Source organism: Nematostella vectensis, chromosome 7 (assembly GCF_932526225.1).
Source record: "Nematostella vectensis chromosome 7, jaNemVect1.1, whole genome shotgun sequence".
In the NCBI taxonomy this organism is placed as follows: Eukaryota; Metazoa; Cnidaria; class Anthozoa; order Actiniaria; family Edwardsiidae; genus Nematostella; species Nematostella vectensis.
In genome coordinates this window covers 9,874,192-9,888,817 of record NC_064040.1, presented here as the reverse complement: position 1 = coordinate 9,888,817, position 14,626 = coordinate 9,874,192, and the positions used below count along the sequence as shown (strand labels likewise).

The window sequence follows — 14,626 nt, the reverse complement described above, 5'->3', positions numbered from 1 at the left end:
TTTATAACTCGAGTCCTGACTCGAGTCCTAACTCGAGTCCTAACTCGAGTCCTGGCTCGGTAAATAGGCACACTTTTTATTTCACTGAGCTTTATGGTTCATAATCTTGATTTCATATTAATATTTACTTACATATCTCAATTAGAGATATGTAGAATTAGCTCAGGTTCTTTCTTATTCGCAAAGCATGCTGGTCTATGTAGAAAAAAACTCACTTTTTGCAAACGCACTTTGTGCTTCACAAGATTGCACTTTTTGCGTTACGACATTGGACTTTTTGCAAAACGACATGTGACTATTTTTCACACACGATTGGATGTTTGGGCTTGCGTCATGGCACATTACGCAAATCGCCAACAACATCTGACCCTTGGTGTCGGGACAATTTGCTCAGAACAGTGTACATTATCTCTCATAATATGGCCCTTTTTCGCTTATAACGTCGCACTATTTGCGTGATATCAAAATAAATATCAGTGTATGACTTATGATATCGTGCTTTGTGCTTATAACACCGCACCTTTTAAGCAGTTTAAGCTTATGAAACACGAGACCAACTTGACACGCCACCCAAAACCTCATACTCGAAGACCCAGCGGTCTAATCGGCAAGGGTCAATTTTTCTCCGCCTAGAAAAGAAAAGGAAGCACTGGATCCTCGCATAGTGGTATTTTGTTAACATAAAGCACCCAAATGGGTTGTAGGAATTTATAACTATCAATTTTCCATATTATATTAAACTCATGTCTCTTGTTTCTTGACATACCCACACCCACGACTTGATACACACACCAACTACTTTATCCCACACCCACGACTTGATACCCACACCCACGACTTTATACCCACACCCACGACTTGATACCCATACCCACGACTTGATACCCACACCCACGACTTGATACCCACACCCACGACTTGATACCCACACCAACTACTTTATCCCACACCCACGACTTGATACCCACACCCACGACTTTATACCCACACCCACGACTTGATACCCATACCCACGACTTGATACCCACACCCACGACTTCATACCCACACCCACGACTTCATAACCGCACCCACGACTCCATACCCACACCCACGACTTTATACCCACACCCACGACTTCATACCCACACCCACGACTTTATACCCACACCCACGACTTTATACCCACACCCAAACCTTGATACCCACACCCACCGCTTCATACCCACACCCACGACTTTATACCCACACCCACGACTTTGTACCTACACCCACGACTTGATACCCACACCCACGACTTTATACCCATACCCACGACTTCACACCCACGACTTGATACCCACACCCACGACTTCATACCCACACCCACGACTTCATAACCACACCCACGACTCCATACCCACACCCACGACTTGATACCCACACCCACGACTTTTTACCCACAACCACGACCCCCCCTCCCCCCACACACACACACACAAACACATACATATCAAAATGAGAAGCCTGGTTCGCACGATTTCTGCTTTGAACAAGTCGGGTAACGGTATGACGACGATTTATTATAGAGATATTATGAAAAGAACTATTATGAGAGAGATATTATAAAGAGAAATATCCTTACAAGCAACAGCCTAGGTGTGTTGTTTTCGTGAAATCTATTGGTAATTTACAAATATCAACGGCGTAGCCAGGATTGTTAACAGGAGGGGGCCCAAAAAGCCCTTTCAAGGCATTTTCTTATGTATGTCTCATAGAATCACTGCATTTTTGGCTGCTAGAAGATGTGGGCCCCTCCCCTGGGCCACCCCCTGAATAGTATGTCATTTTGATCGAGACTTTCTCTCGTTAGCATAGCAGGGGCTGGGGCACTGGGGGCACGTGCCCCCGCACCCAATATTTTCAAAAATTATAAGGACATGACCAGTAGGGGCGTGGCTGTGCCCCCCATTGTTTTTTTAATGTTTCTGTATTGTTGTCCCCCCCCCCAATAATTCGGGGCCTGCTACGGCTATGCATAGTTGATTTGCGCATTCGGAAAATCGCCAGATTTGTTAAGACACAAAGTACCACGTTTTAAAGCACAAAGTTAAATATTTTATGCAATCGACAAAACCTGAAATGATTTGCGCATTTGGCAAATCGCGAGATTTGTTAAGACACAAAGTATCAAGTTATAAAGCACAAAGTTAAATATTTTATGCAATCGACAAAACCTGAAATGATTTGCGCATTTGGCAAATCGCGAGATTTGTTAAGACACAAAGTCCCATGTTATGAAGTACAAAGTTAAATATTTAATGCACAGAAAAAAACTGAAATAATTTGCGCATTCGGCAAATCGCGAGATTTTCCAAGACACAAAGTTGAATATTTTAGCAATAGACAAAACCTGAAATGATTTGCGCATTCGGCAAATCGCGAGATTTTTTAAGACACAAAGTACCATTTTATGAAGTACAAAGTTAAATATTTAATGCACAGAAAAAAAACTGAAATAATTTGCGCATTCGGCAAATCGCGAGATTTTTCAAGACACAAAGTTGAATATTTTAGCAATAGACAAAAACTGAAATGATTTGCGCATTCGGCAAATCGCGAGATTTTTTAAGACACAAAGTCCCATGTTATAAAGCACAAAGTCAAATATTTTATGCAATAGACAAATAGTGCTATGTTATATTTTAATATAAAAGCACAAAGTTGAATGTCGTGAACGACATACTGAAATGTTTTAAGCAATGGCAAAATGATGAGTTTTTTAAGACACAAAGTGCAATGTTGCGAAAGTGCGATATGGTGAACTAAACCTGCAATGTTTTAAGCGATAATCGAATAGTGCTTTGTCGTGACACTCAAAGTGAGTTGTCGTGACGCATATAGTTCAAAGTCGTGACCGAAAGGTGAGATGCTGTTGCTTCAGCTGTTTGAACCTGTATTATAGATTTTAATAGCGCCCTCCCCCCCACGCAAAAGTTATGCCCCCCCCCACGCAAAAGTTATGCCCCCCCCCAAGAAAAATCCTGGGTACGGGCCTGTAGGTTACCACTAGACACTGATGTAGAGGCAGGAGCATCAAAAAGTCTGTAATATCTATCGTTTTTAGCGCTATTCACATCTATAACGACACAACTCCGTCTGTTACCAACAAGCACTGTCAGCAACTTGAGACCTCTCGTATTTTTTACGCTAAGCTTTTGGGTGACAGTCACGCAAATTGCAGAGGTCACCAGAACGATAACATTGCGTAACGCCCCATTTTTCGGGCGGCGATATCCCCCGCTCGCTATCTATTCCCACTGAAACTCCACAGAAACGCTTGCTACGCAGGCTACGTAACGTCCCACCTACCAGCATCTCGCAGGCGATGGAGCAGCAAAATGAAAAGGCTAAACTACTGTGTCCACACCCTTTAGACATACAAGTCCTACATCGATCAAAGAGAAAGTCTTGTGCACGAGATCTTATCTTACTTTTCTTGGCTATCGCCGGTCAAACTGGACAAAATGTCATGTTGCCGATGTGGGTCGATTCCGCCGGATCAACAAACGCGTCTATGTCCTCACATGACTTCCCGTCACATGATTTCCGTCCCTTCACCGATCAGTACTTTATTTTGTTTATATCGTCATTAGTTTTTGCATTGGTGTTTGGACCGATTGCCTTAGTTAAGGTATGGCTTTATCCAGTGCAGGAGTATAAATACAGCCGTGCACCTCAAAGGTATCTTGTGCCTGTTGGTGCCGTGTATGGGCTAAGCGCTGTTTGTATTGTGTTTGGAGCAAGTGGGGAAAGGACAGCGCCTTATTTGCAGTCAATATTATCCACTGCTAATATTCCGGCTACACTATTGATAAGGTAAGGCTGTTGTACTATGTACAAAAAGATCCTAATTGACACGTTCTCGAGCACCAGGGAATCATGGCAAGGGAAACCGGAAAAGCGACACCTTCTGGACGAAGCTACCGGATTCAAACCAGGCTCACCTGACAAAAAAAGAAAGACCCGGGAGGGGGAGGGGAGACTGCTCGCAGGCGGTACTCGGCGTTATAATTGCGGAAAACTCTCTCCGTTCGGTGATCAGACGCCATCTTGTATTTTAAGCCGCGTGGTTCCTGGGGGCGAGCGCCGAAGGGCAGGGGGGATAGAAGAGAAGAAGGGCGAAAAAACTATTGCACTCGCCCCCAGGAACCACGCGGCTTAAAATAAAAGATGGCGGCTGATCACTACCCTGGGTACCAGTTGCTCAAGCTTCACTCGTTTACTGTCACGCCGGTCGTGGCTATGAGTCGCTTCTCGTAGCCAAGTCCGGCGTGACAATAAACGAATGAAGCTCGAGCCTCTGGTACCCAGGGTACCCGATCACTGAACGAAGAGGGTTTTCAGCAATGAAAACACCGAGTACCGCCTACAGGCAGGCTAGTATTAAAGCTGTGGCAGTTTTTTTTTTTTTTTTTTTTTTTGGGGGGGGGGGGTGGGGGGGGGGAGGAGGAGACAAAATACAGAAACATTTTAAATAAATATTGTTAGGGGGAACAGTTGTAGAAAACTTCACCACAATACACCACAATTTAAATCACAACAATGTGTAGGTGTGTCTCTTGACTTTTGGATTTAAGGAGAAAGGTTTTTGGGAAATATTAGAATTTATGTGTTTTTGGATGGTTTCTATCCTTGGAAATTTTTGGGTATGAAATTTTAGGTGTGTCATGTTTCAAGATTTTTTTCCTGGGATTAAAGCCGCATTGCACCAGTTTACTTCTGGAGGTCCGACGGAAACCTCAACCTTTAAAAAACACAAGAATCTATTAAAATCTGAGATATTAAACAGGCCATCTGCTCTAAATTATTAATCACATCCTCAAAGAAACTTCCAATAACACACTGCTTTCAATATTTTGAAATATTTTTCACGTTGTCTGTTAAAAATAATCGGATACTGTTAGGTAATCGACCAGAAGTAAACTGGTGATAATGCGGCTTTAATGATGGCACCTGTAATGTACTGCCTTCAGTGCACTGCTTTCAGTTGCAAAAGGAGACTACAAGGTCAAAATATCATAATCCAATAGATAATACGAAAGATAATGAAAAAATAAACTTGCCTTCCATTTATTTCATCCATAACTTTCAGGTTTATAGCACTCAAGAAAATCCCCACAAAAAGGAAATTTGTGTGTGCCATAGTGACTCTGTTATCACTATCTCTCTGTTTAATGCCATCGATAATACCTACAATTGACCCCCGCCAGCATTCTGACCAGGGGGGTGCAAAGGGCGTGGCTGGAGTCCTATGGCCCATGTGCTTCATGCTGGGATTTGTAAGTTTTCTTTATACTTCTTCCCTAAGGGGTACCAACCAGTGTCACAGAGAGGGGGTTGAGCACAACATAAATATATAGATTTTTTTCTGGAGAATGGGGTGAGAATTTTGAATTTTTCATCCTCAGTAATGTTTCTAAGTTCAAAACTTTGCCATTTTAATGGGGTTGGCATTTGTCACTTGAAGCAGCTTAATAAATAAATAAAAACAAACAAGTGCATCTTTGCCACATGATGTTCAACCACATGGTTCTTTACTTTTTTTAAGGGTTTTCATCTGAGGATCTGGTATATTTGGGCATTGGACATTTTTAGCCTGGGGGTTGGGGAATTTTCAGGTGTTTTTTTATTTTATTTGTGTCTCTGTCCTCTCTCTCTCCCTTCCTGTAGATGATTTATGGGTGTTTTGATACATTGATCTAACTATCATATTTTATTTTATTATATGATATGATATGGATTGTGATAATAGGTGATATCAGAATGATAAGACTGGAATCCCCACTACCACCATATTTATCAGCACATGTGGTGATAACAAGCTCTCAGTATTTTCGTGGGCATCTAAAATATTGCATATAAGATTTCATATAAGATACAGAACATTTCATGGCTGGATACAATTTTATTTTTTCATGCCAATATTATTTATCACTCGTACACTCAGCAGTCATTCTTCAACACTTTGAGATTTAAATTGTGCGCAACCATGTAAAATCCTCTATACATTTTCAGAGTATAACTGTGCCCCTCATCAACTACGATTTAAATTTCCTTTGTTACCTCCTTTCAATCGCCAGGTGCTTTTAGCTGTGGCTTACATTCTAATAGAGTATGCCGTCTCAATGGTGTCTGCATCTTCTAGTAAGCCTCCTGATGTCATGCATATGATTGGCTCAACCAACTTCTATCAGTTTCTGACGCTGGCGCTTTGCTTCTGGGTGGATGCCATCCCTGGGTTTGGAAGCACAAACAGCATAGCCGAAGTCTGGAAAAAGTAAGTGCTTACTACTCGTAACAGTAATGGTATTAGAAACATACCAGGGTTTGAAGGGTGTGTTCTACCCCCTTGGTCACTAAAAAGTGGGTCATTTTTTTAAATGACCATCAAAAACAATCCATTTTCCATGCAATATCTCTTACTGCACTGCCACAGGCAACAACAGGATTAATATGATATTTGATATATCCAAATTATTGTGCAAATATGACTGTAATTTTATTATTTTTGTCGCAGTTTTAAATTTGGGATGCAGTGCTTTTTTGGAGGTGTTGGTTGCTCTTCATCCTGTGGGTTGTTGGGAATGGGGTTTATGTTCTGTGCTATCCTAACCTACATTGGTACCCTCTATCTCCTGGAAGGCGAGGGCGCAACTTATGTAGCCATTGTACAGGTAATGCTATTATAACCTACATTGGTACCCTCTATCTACTGGACGACAAGGGCGCAACTTATGTAGCTATTGTACAGGTGATGCTATTATAACCTACATTGGTACCCTCTATCTCCTGCAAGGCGAGGGTGCAACTTATGTAGCCATTGTAGAGGTAATGCTATTATAACCTACATTGGTACCATCTATCCCCTGGAGGGCGAGGGTGCAACTTGTGTAGCCATTGTACAGGTAATGCTATTATTATATAATCTACATTGGTGCCCTCTATCTCCTGGAAGGCGATGGTGCAACTTATGTGGCCATTGTACAGGTAATGCTATTATAACCTACATTGGCACCCTCCCCTTTATCGATTGAATGGCAAAGGTGCAGATTTTTATACCTACATAGGAAGGCTATCATAGCCTACATTGTTTTCAAACGCCTTTTTCGCCACATTTGGTAATGAACGTCCCTTGTTCGTGTAATTTGATTAGTTATTTTATCCTAAGGGCGGTGCCCCGCATGGGACTCCGTGTCCCCTTGCACCTTTCCTATTCGTTGACTTCCAATAGGCCATTCCAGCTATAAGCATGCGCGTGCACTCACCATAAGAACCTGACTCAACTACCAGCATGCAGCGTGCGCTTCGTTTGATGTAAGCTGCGTGCTGCATTCTGGTAGTTGAGGTAGGTTTCTATGGTTATGCGCGCGCATACTTTTAGCTGGAATGGCCTGTTTATTCGTTTTGCATGTCTTTATTATTTCTTTATTTTGATTTTTGATATTAAGGGCTGCATGTGTTGCACCTTAGGTTTGCTCATTGCATGTTTTATGGTTTCTCGTGGGTCTTGTTCACTCATATAACGTAGGATTTTAGTGGATCTCCTACATTTTGCTCCAAATCGAGTATTTAGGTAACCCTTTTTTTGTTATGATTTACCCATATTTCCTTTTTTTCCTCATACTGGTCCGGACTCGATATCTGTTTATGTTCCGCTGCAGGCGATCGTGACGCCGCTTGGGTTTTTGTTTTGGACATTGTTCAAGGAACAGCCAGGCTTCCATTGGCAACCAGAAGTCAGTATCACCACGTGGTTTAACATCGTTGGTCTAGTGATCATGGTTCCGTCTATCTATATCTACAACACGGGGTGAGCGTGACCTCTATATCTACAAAAAAAAACATCTTTAGATAAAGAATACAAGCCAAACAGCTCCTCTTTTCAGTTTTCAATATTTTGCTAGCTCTCACCGACAGCTTTCCAACAGCTGAATCGCCTTCTAGCACCCGTCATTCAAAATTCTTGAAGCGTTTCCATTGGCCAGCACTTAAATGGTTTCATATCACGCCACCTCTCACTAGGCGCTGACCAATCACAAAGCACCAAATGTAATTCCTACAGCTTGATTGACGGAAGCCAGGAAGCGGTTATGCATTTTGAACAAGATTGTTGACGAGAGTTCTCAAAATATTTAAAATTGCAGTAAATGTCAGGAAATAAAACAAAAAGAATAGAAAAATTAGTTCTAATGATACCGCACAACCACATACACAAAAAATGTGTGGTCGATATTTTATTGCGGTGACATAACAGTTTAATTTACTATTGTTTATTTCGCCCCAAAGGCCTCCAGACAGAACGACTGCTTCCACAAAGAAGTTAAAGAGACTTTCGATCGAAGGAAGTCGTGAGTCCAACGCATCCATCGACATGTCAACCGAGCCGCCCTAGATAGCTCTTAAATCTTCATAGTAATTACTAATTTTGCTCTCGTCATATGATATCTGATAATACAAAGAAACACTTAATAACGCCGTACCTCAATACCATAATGCGCTGATAGTGGTTAAGATTAACTGCTCAACTTCCAACCAACAGCGCAAAGGTCTGATCCGCAACAACGCAGCCGGCATAGGAACATTATACGATTTAACCCACCATGTAACAAGAACGTAAGCACTAGTATAGGTAGAGTTCATTTTAGTTGATAAGTGTTTACCATGTTGGTGGTACCCTTAGATATAGCTATATGCCAAACTGCTTGCAGGTACAATAAGAACATTTTGAAGAGAAGTAACAATGAACAGGAGGATAACGATAGATGATGTAATTGCAGGAAAAGGGCCGGAACAGACGCGTACCCAAGATTGGCTGGGGGGGGGGGGGGGGGGGGGGGTGTGTATCATATAAAAAAGGTATCATATAAAAAAGCATCGTATTTGAGGATTCCTTAATAAGAAATTACCTACTTTTTGGCCGCCAAGAGGGGTGGGGTACCTTGGGCATCCCCTGTGTACGCGCCTGGGTTGAATGTTCTTTAAACGGTTAAACTTCCAATAAGTTTGATGGTCATAGCCTAAGGCGCGTTTCAGACAAGATTGAGGAATCATGCTTCTTCAGAATTGAAAACAGAAGAAACGAGACTGAGCTGACTAAGTATGTATTACAGTTAAAGAATAGGGGGCACACTCGTCCCACGAAATCATATATATGTACGTAGTTGTAAACTTTGATGTCAGTTTAGCTTAGAAGCGGATTCACGAATTGGGTCTACGAAAAAGAACTATATTAAGCTGCATCGAATGCACTGAGTCTTACTTAAGGGATTTTTTTAATACATATATTAACGTGTCGTATGGGGCGTTGGACGCTCTTTACTCCTCGGGATCAAAGTGTCCCTGCAATTTATGCACATGTTATTTTTAACTCAGGTAAGATGTATACTAAAACAGTAAATTGTAATAATTTAGTAAGCTCTTATTTGCATACCAGTGTACAATGCTCTGTTCGTGGCGTACTTCATCGCGTTCTTTAGATGGCTGCATCATGTCCCATCAATTTTCCGAATTACTTTTATCACGTAGTTTTTATAGTTGTATGTATATCAAAATGGTTGGCTACACATATAAATCGGTTGTTTGTCAGTTTATACGACGAGGGCCATCTTCTTATCCTTAGGCTTTAAAAGTCTTGCCCGGTCGGTCCGCAGATGGCTGGAGAATCCAATCTGAGCCCGGAACAGTCTCCGATAGTAAGGACAGGAAATGGTGGAAGCTGTTGCAGGGTTGCTGGCTCTGTTCTTCCTGGCCTGCCTCCAGTCTACAGCAACACTGATTCTGTTGGCCTCGCACCCTTGTGTACAGCTGATCGCCATACTCCCCTGTCTTGGGCTACAATGTACCATTGTCGAAAGCCTTCAGTGAGGTTTTCAGCGTATCATTGAAACGCTCCTTCTGACCGCCTTAGGATTTTTCTTGCTGTAGCTCGCCGAAAGGCATTTTCTTGGGGAGAGGTTCATCTGGCATACGAGCTAGATGACCTGACCAGCGAAGCTGAGACTGAATCAGGATGGTGTGGGTGCTGGGCAAGGCAGCCCGTTAGGAACTTAGTGTCGGGGATCCTGTCTTGCCAGATGATGCCGAGAAGTTTAATGGTGGTGGTGTTAAAGTGGTTCAGCTTCCTAAACGCTAATAGACAATCCGGGTTTCACACCCGTACAGCAATGTGGTGAGAACAACAGTCCGGAACTCTTTGGTGATCCCTTTCCTGTTGCAGACGTTCTTGTGTAGTCCCAAAAACGGTGCTCGCTTTGGCGAGTCTGGCGTTGAATTTGTCGTCAATGGCTACATTCCTGAAGAGTATTCTACCAAGGTAGGTGAACGTGTCCATCGAGTTCAGCCGCGGCCCGGAGCTGGCTGATGCATTACCTCATCCTTTTTTTGTGTTGATGGTTAGGTTTCAGAGAAAAGATCATTACTGTGCAGCGTGTCAGCTTCAGTGGCGGCGTTGAAGGTGAAGCCATATCGGCAAACACGAATTCGTTGATGTTGTCCTGAGCTTGCCCGGTACTTGACCCCTATCTTCTATCAGCTGCTAGATCTTTGCAGGTCTCATTTAACCAGTTCTTGTGTTTCCTTGCCTATGGCCAAAGTTACATCATGGCTGTAACGTACACAGCCTCACGGAGCGCAACCCTCGCTGTCTCAACATCCTGTGTAGGGAGTTTGCCTATGGCCAAAGTTACATCATGGCTGTCGTACACGGTCTCACGGAGCGCAACCCTCGCTGTCTCAACATCCTGGGTAGGGAGTTTGCCTATGGCCAAAGTTACATCATGGCTGTCGTACACGGTCTCACGGAGCGCAACCCTCGCTGTCTCAACATCCTGGGTAGGGAGTTTGCCTATGGCCAAAGTTACATCATGGCTGTCGTACACGGTCTCACGGAGCGCAACCCTCGCTGTCTCAACATCCTGGGTAGGGAGTTTGCCTATGACCAAAGTTACATCATGGCTGTCGTACACGGTCTCACGGAGCGCAACCCTCGCTGTCTCAACATCCTGGGTAGGGAGTTTGCCTATGACCAAAGTTACATCATGGCTGTCGTACACGGTCTCACGGAGCGCAACCCTCGCTGTCTCAACATCCTGGGTACGGAGTTTGCCTATGGCCAAAGTTACATCATGGCTGTCGTACACGGTCTCACGGAGCGCAACCCTCGCTGTCTCAACATCCTGGGTAGGGAGTTTGCCTATGGCCAAAGTTACATCATGGCTGTCGTACACGGTCTCACGGAGCGCAACCCTCGCAGTCTCAACATCCTGGGTAGGGAGTTTGCCTATGGCCAAAGTTATATCATGGCTGTCGTACACGGCCTCACGGAGCGCAACCCTCGCTGTCTCAACATCCTGGGTAGGGAGTTTGCCTATGGCCAAAGTTACATCATGGCTGTCGTACACGGTCTCACGGAGCGCAACCCTCGCTGTCTCAACATCCTGGGTAGGGAGTTTGCCTATGGCCAAAGTTACATCATGGCTGTCGTACACGGTCTCACGGAGCGCAACCCTCGCTGTCTCAACATCCTGGGTAGGGAGTTTTCCTATGGCCAAAGTTACATCATGGCTGTCGTACACGGTCTCACGGAGCGCAGCTCTCGCTGTCCCAACATCCTGGGTAGGGAGTTTGCCTATGGCCAAAGTTACATCATTGCTGTCGTACACGGTCTCACGGAGCGCAGCTCTCGCTGTCTCAACATCCTGGGTAGGGAGTTTGAAGACTGTATTGGTAATAAGAAGGCCATGCTCTGTGCAGGTTTGGAGGAGGAGTAGACCCTTTTTTGGGCAAAAACTGCCGTTGCTCAATACTCGTCTGTGTTATAACAGGTTGATAAACTACCGTGACGCTAGCCTAACTGTGGTTCAGCGCTCTTAGACACCCAAGACATGTAAAGATGGAATCTAGCCCAATATATATTTTTTTCATTTGGCCTTGTTCTAACATTTGGCGCTTTTTGATTGACCAGCTCCTTGCGAAGCTGAGGACATTTAAGTGCTAACCAATGAATACGCTTCAACGATTTTGAATGACGTAAGCCTTAAGGCGATTTAGCAGTTGGAAATCGCCGATGGGTTTGCAGGATGATAAAAAGTGCAGTTATAACTAGGGAGGGCCTCTATATCAAACTGGATTACAAGTATACGAAACAGATTAGCAATAAACCTCCTTGAGGGATTACTTCCCGCTATCGTTGTATTGAGCGTCCCTCGACGAATGCTTGTCGGAACGTATCGAAACTATTTCATTTAGCATGTCTATCAGTTTATTATTCAATTTAGCATGTATACTTTTTCATAATTATTAATAAAATATTGAACCGCTATTAACTCTAGCTTGTTATTAGATTTGCTAGACCGGAAGAGAATGGAGTGATCGAAACTCGACTTCAATACCATCTAAGCGAATATAAACTGACGGAAATAATCATACTATTTCCGTCAGTTTATATTTGCCTGCGTGAGTTTGGCTTTGGCACGCCTGAGAAATGCACAATTCTAAACAAAATAATAATGGCCATGATAATGGCTTAAGAAGTAAATAATTCAAAACTCACTGCTTATGTTTCACTCCGTTGCTGATTGAGGCGCAGGTTGATAAGAAATTGAAAACCAGCGATCGTTACGCACACATCACTAGAATTTTGTTTGATAAACGCCCAGCGATAAGGCTTTGGAGGCACTATTCTATACATCAACGCAAGGCACGATTTGATACACCAACGCAAGCGATCGCTTCGCCCTCGTACAAGGAGGCTTCGCGAGGCACGATTTGATACACCAACGCAAGCGATCGCTTCGCCCTCGTGCAATGAGACCTAGCGAGGCATGATTTGATACACCAACGCAAGGCACGATTTGATACACCAACGCAAGCGATCGCTTCGCCCTCGTACAAGGAGGCTTCGCGAGGCACGATTTGATAAACCAACGCAAGCGATCGCTACGCCTTCGAGCAATCAGACTTCACCTGCGTCAGTGAAGGATTTCGCGATTTTCCTATTTTCGTAAAAACATAGCAGCTGTTCAGATGGTATCCTTGGAATGTAATTTGCATATACCTGTCTTGTCCTTCTCCACCCTCTTTTAGATCGACAGGTCGCAAACATCGACAGTCCGCATCACTCCCCTTAGCTCTAAAAGTTACTTTTCACACAACAGCTCGCAACTTAGATATTAGTGCGGAAACTTTGAGAAAGACAAGTCGGGTTCTATGTGGTGTGAGGCTATGCTGTCTATGGAAATTACATTCCAAGGATGCCATTTGACCAGCTATGTCCCGATCATCGACGGATAGCTAAAATTGACGTTCAAAAAATCATTTCTCGCAGGGTTTTTTTTAGCAGCTTGCTTAAAAAATCGATTCGGGGATAGTTTCATCCCTGTCCCATCCTGCACCGGTGTCAGTGATTTCTAACTTTTTAAAAATCCTGCAGAAAATCGCGCTGAAGCTGAGGTAGTCAGAATTAAGTTGCCAGCCTTGTCTCATTAACATACTCAACATCCGAGACAAACTTATATCGTTCTAAACTTCTAGGGAAGGCCTTGTGAGGCATGATTTGATACACTAACGCAAGCGATCGCTACGCTCTCGTGCAATGAGGCTTTGCGAGGCATGATTTGATACACCAAAGTAAGCGATCGCTACGCCCTCGTACAAAGAGGCCTTGCGAGGCATGATTTATGATACACCAACGCAAGTTATCGCTACGCTCTCGTGCAATGAGGTCTTGCGAGGAATGGTTTTATACACCAACGCAAGCGATCGTTACGCCGTCGTACAAAGAGGCCTTGCGAGGCATGATTTGATACACCAACGCAAGCGATCGTTATGCCCTCGAACAAAGAGGCCTTGCGAGGCAAGATTTGATACACGCATGATTTAATAAGATTATTCACACGCGCTCTGGAGTGATACCTTGAGTGGCTATTACCGGTTCTTAGCAAACCCCCTTAATTATCCACACATCACGATTAGTATCAATCCCAAACGATATGACCCCACGCACAAGAGCCTGCTGCACCCACATGCAGACTAAACACTGCGTCTCCACAGACCTACACCTCGTCACACACACGCGTGGGGAACCAGGTGCGTGCACGGGAATCTTGAAGTCTGCCATGCGCGCCTGGTGAGCTACACCGCGCAGCACAAGGAGTGAACGCTTGAGGTGTGAGTGAACTTAAGCCTAAAGACTCGCCGACGGCTCTTTGGCTGGATCTCTCCATCTGACCTCATCCTGAAGAGCCAGACAAGACGCACTCTGATCTGCAGTGTGGGGGGTTAGCTGGTGCGTGTTTAATACTACTCAGTTTGATCCAGTGTGCGCCTTGCAACAGCGCAAGGACTTCTCCAGGCTTGCACGGATTAGTATTTGAGGTGCGCGTAGCGAGATGAGGAACAGTACGAGAGGAGAGTCAGAAGCGTCTAGAAGACCTGATCAACCCCAAGACATGGAGTATTTTGTTATCGCGGGTCCCGTGACGCAAGACTGAGCTCGAAACTGTCGATTCTAAGTGCGATACAAAAACGATGAAAACCTTGTACAAAAAAGATGTGAAAATCCAAACATGCAGGATCCAAAGAAAATAGAAAACAACATTCCACTTTT

At 43.9% G+C, this 14,626-nt stretch overlaps 1 protein-coding gene and 1 long non-coding RNA gene across 2 annotated transcripts; one reads left to right on the top strand and one right to left on the bottom strand.

The window, feature by feature from the left end:
• The first annotated feature begins 3,046 nt into the window (after positions 1–3,046).
• LOC5518936 lies at positions 3,047–9,431 on the top strand. The gene is made up of 6 exons (XM_048729734.1): positions 3,047–3,837; positions 5,114–5,300; positions 6,102–6,298; positions 6,539–6,695; positions 7,683–7,831; positions 8,308–9,431. The coding sequence occupies exons 1-6, from the start codon at positions 3,347–3,349 to the stop codon at positions 8,411–8,413; spliced, it is 1,287 nt and encodes a 428-aa protein (XP_048585691.1). The 5' UTR covers positions 3,047–3,346; the 3' UTR covers positions 8,414–9,431.
• LOC125568213 lies at positions 5,907–13,718 on the bottom strand. Its single transcript, XR_007312133.1, has 3 exons — positions 12,572–13,718; positions 7,085–7,850; positions 5,907–6,289 (listed from the first exon to the last, which is right to left on the bottom strand). It is a non-coding gene; the product is annotated as an uncharacterized LOC125568213 (long non-coding RNA).
• Between the last annotated feature and the right edge of the window lie 908 nt (positions 13,719–14,626).

What these genes read in the sequence shown, in the direction of transcription:
- LOC5518936 (XM_048729734.1), top strand. Translation starts at nt 3,347, where the DNA reads ATGGAGCAGCAAAATGAAAAGGCTAAACTACTGTGTCCACACCCTTTA. An exon ending in CCGGCTACACTATTGATAAG is followed by an intron (nt 3,838 to 5,113) that starts GTAAGGCTGTTG and finishes CATAACTTTCAG; the next exon opens with GTTTATAGCACTCAAGAAAA. An exon ending in CTTATGTAGCCATTGTACAG is followed by an intron (nt 6,696 to 7,682) that starts GTAATGCTATTA and finishes GTTCCGCTGCAG; the next exon opens with GCGATCGTGACGCCGCTTGG.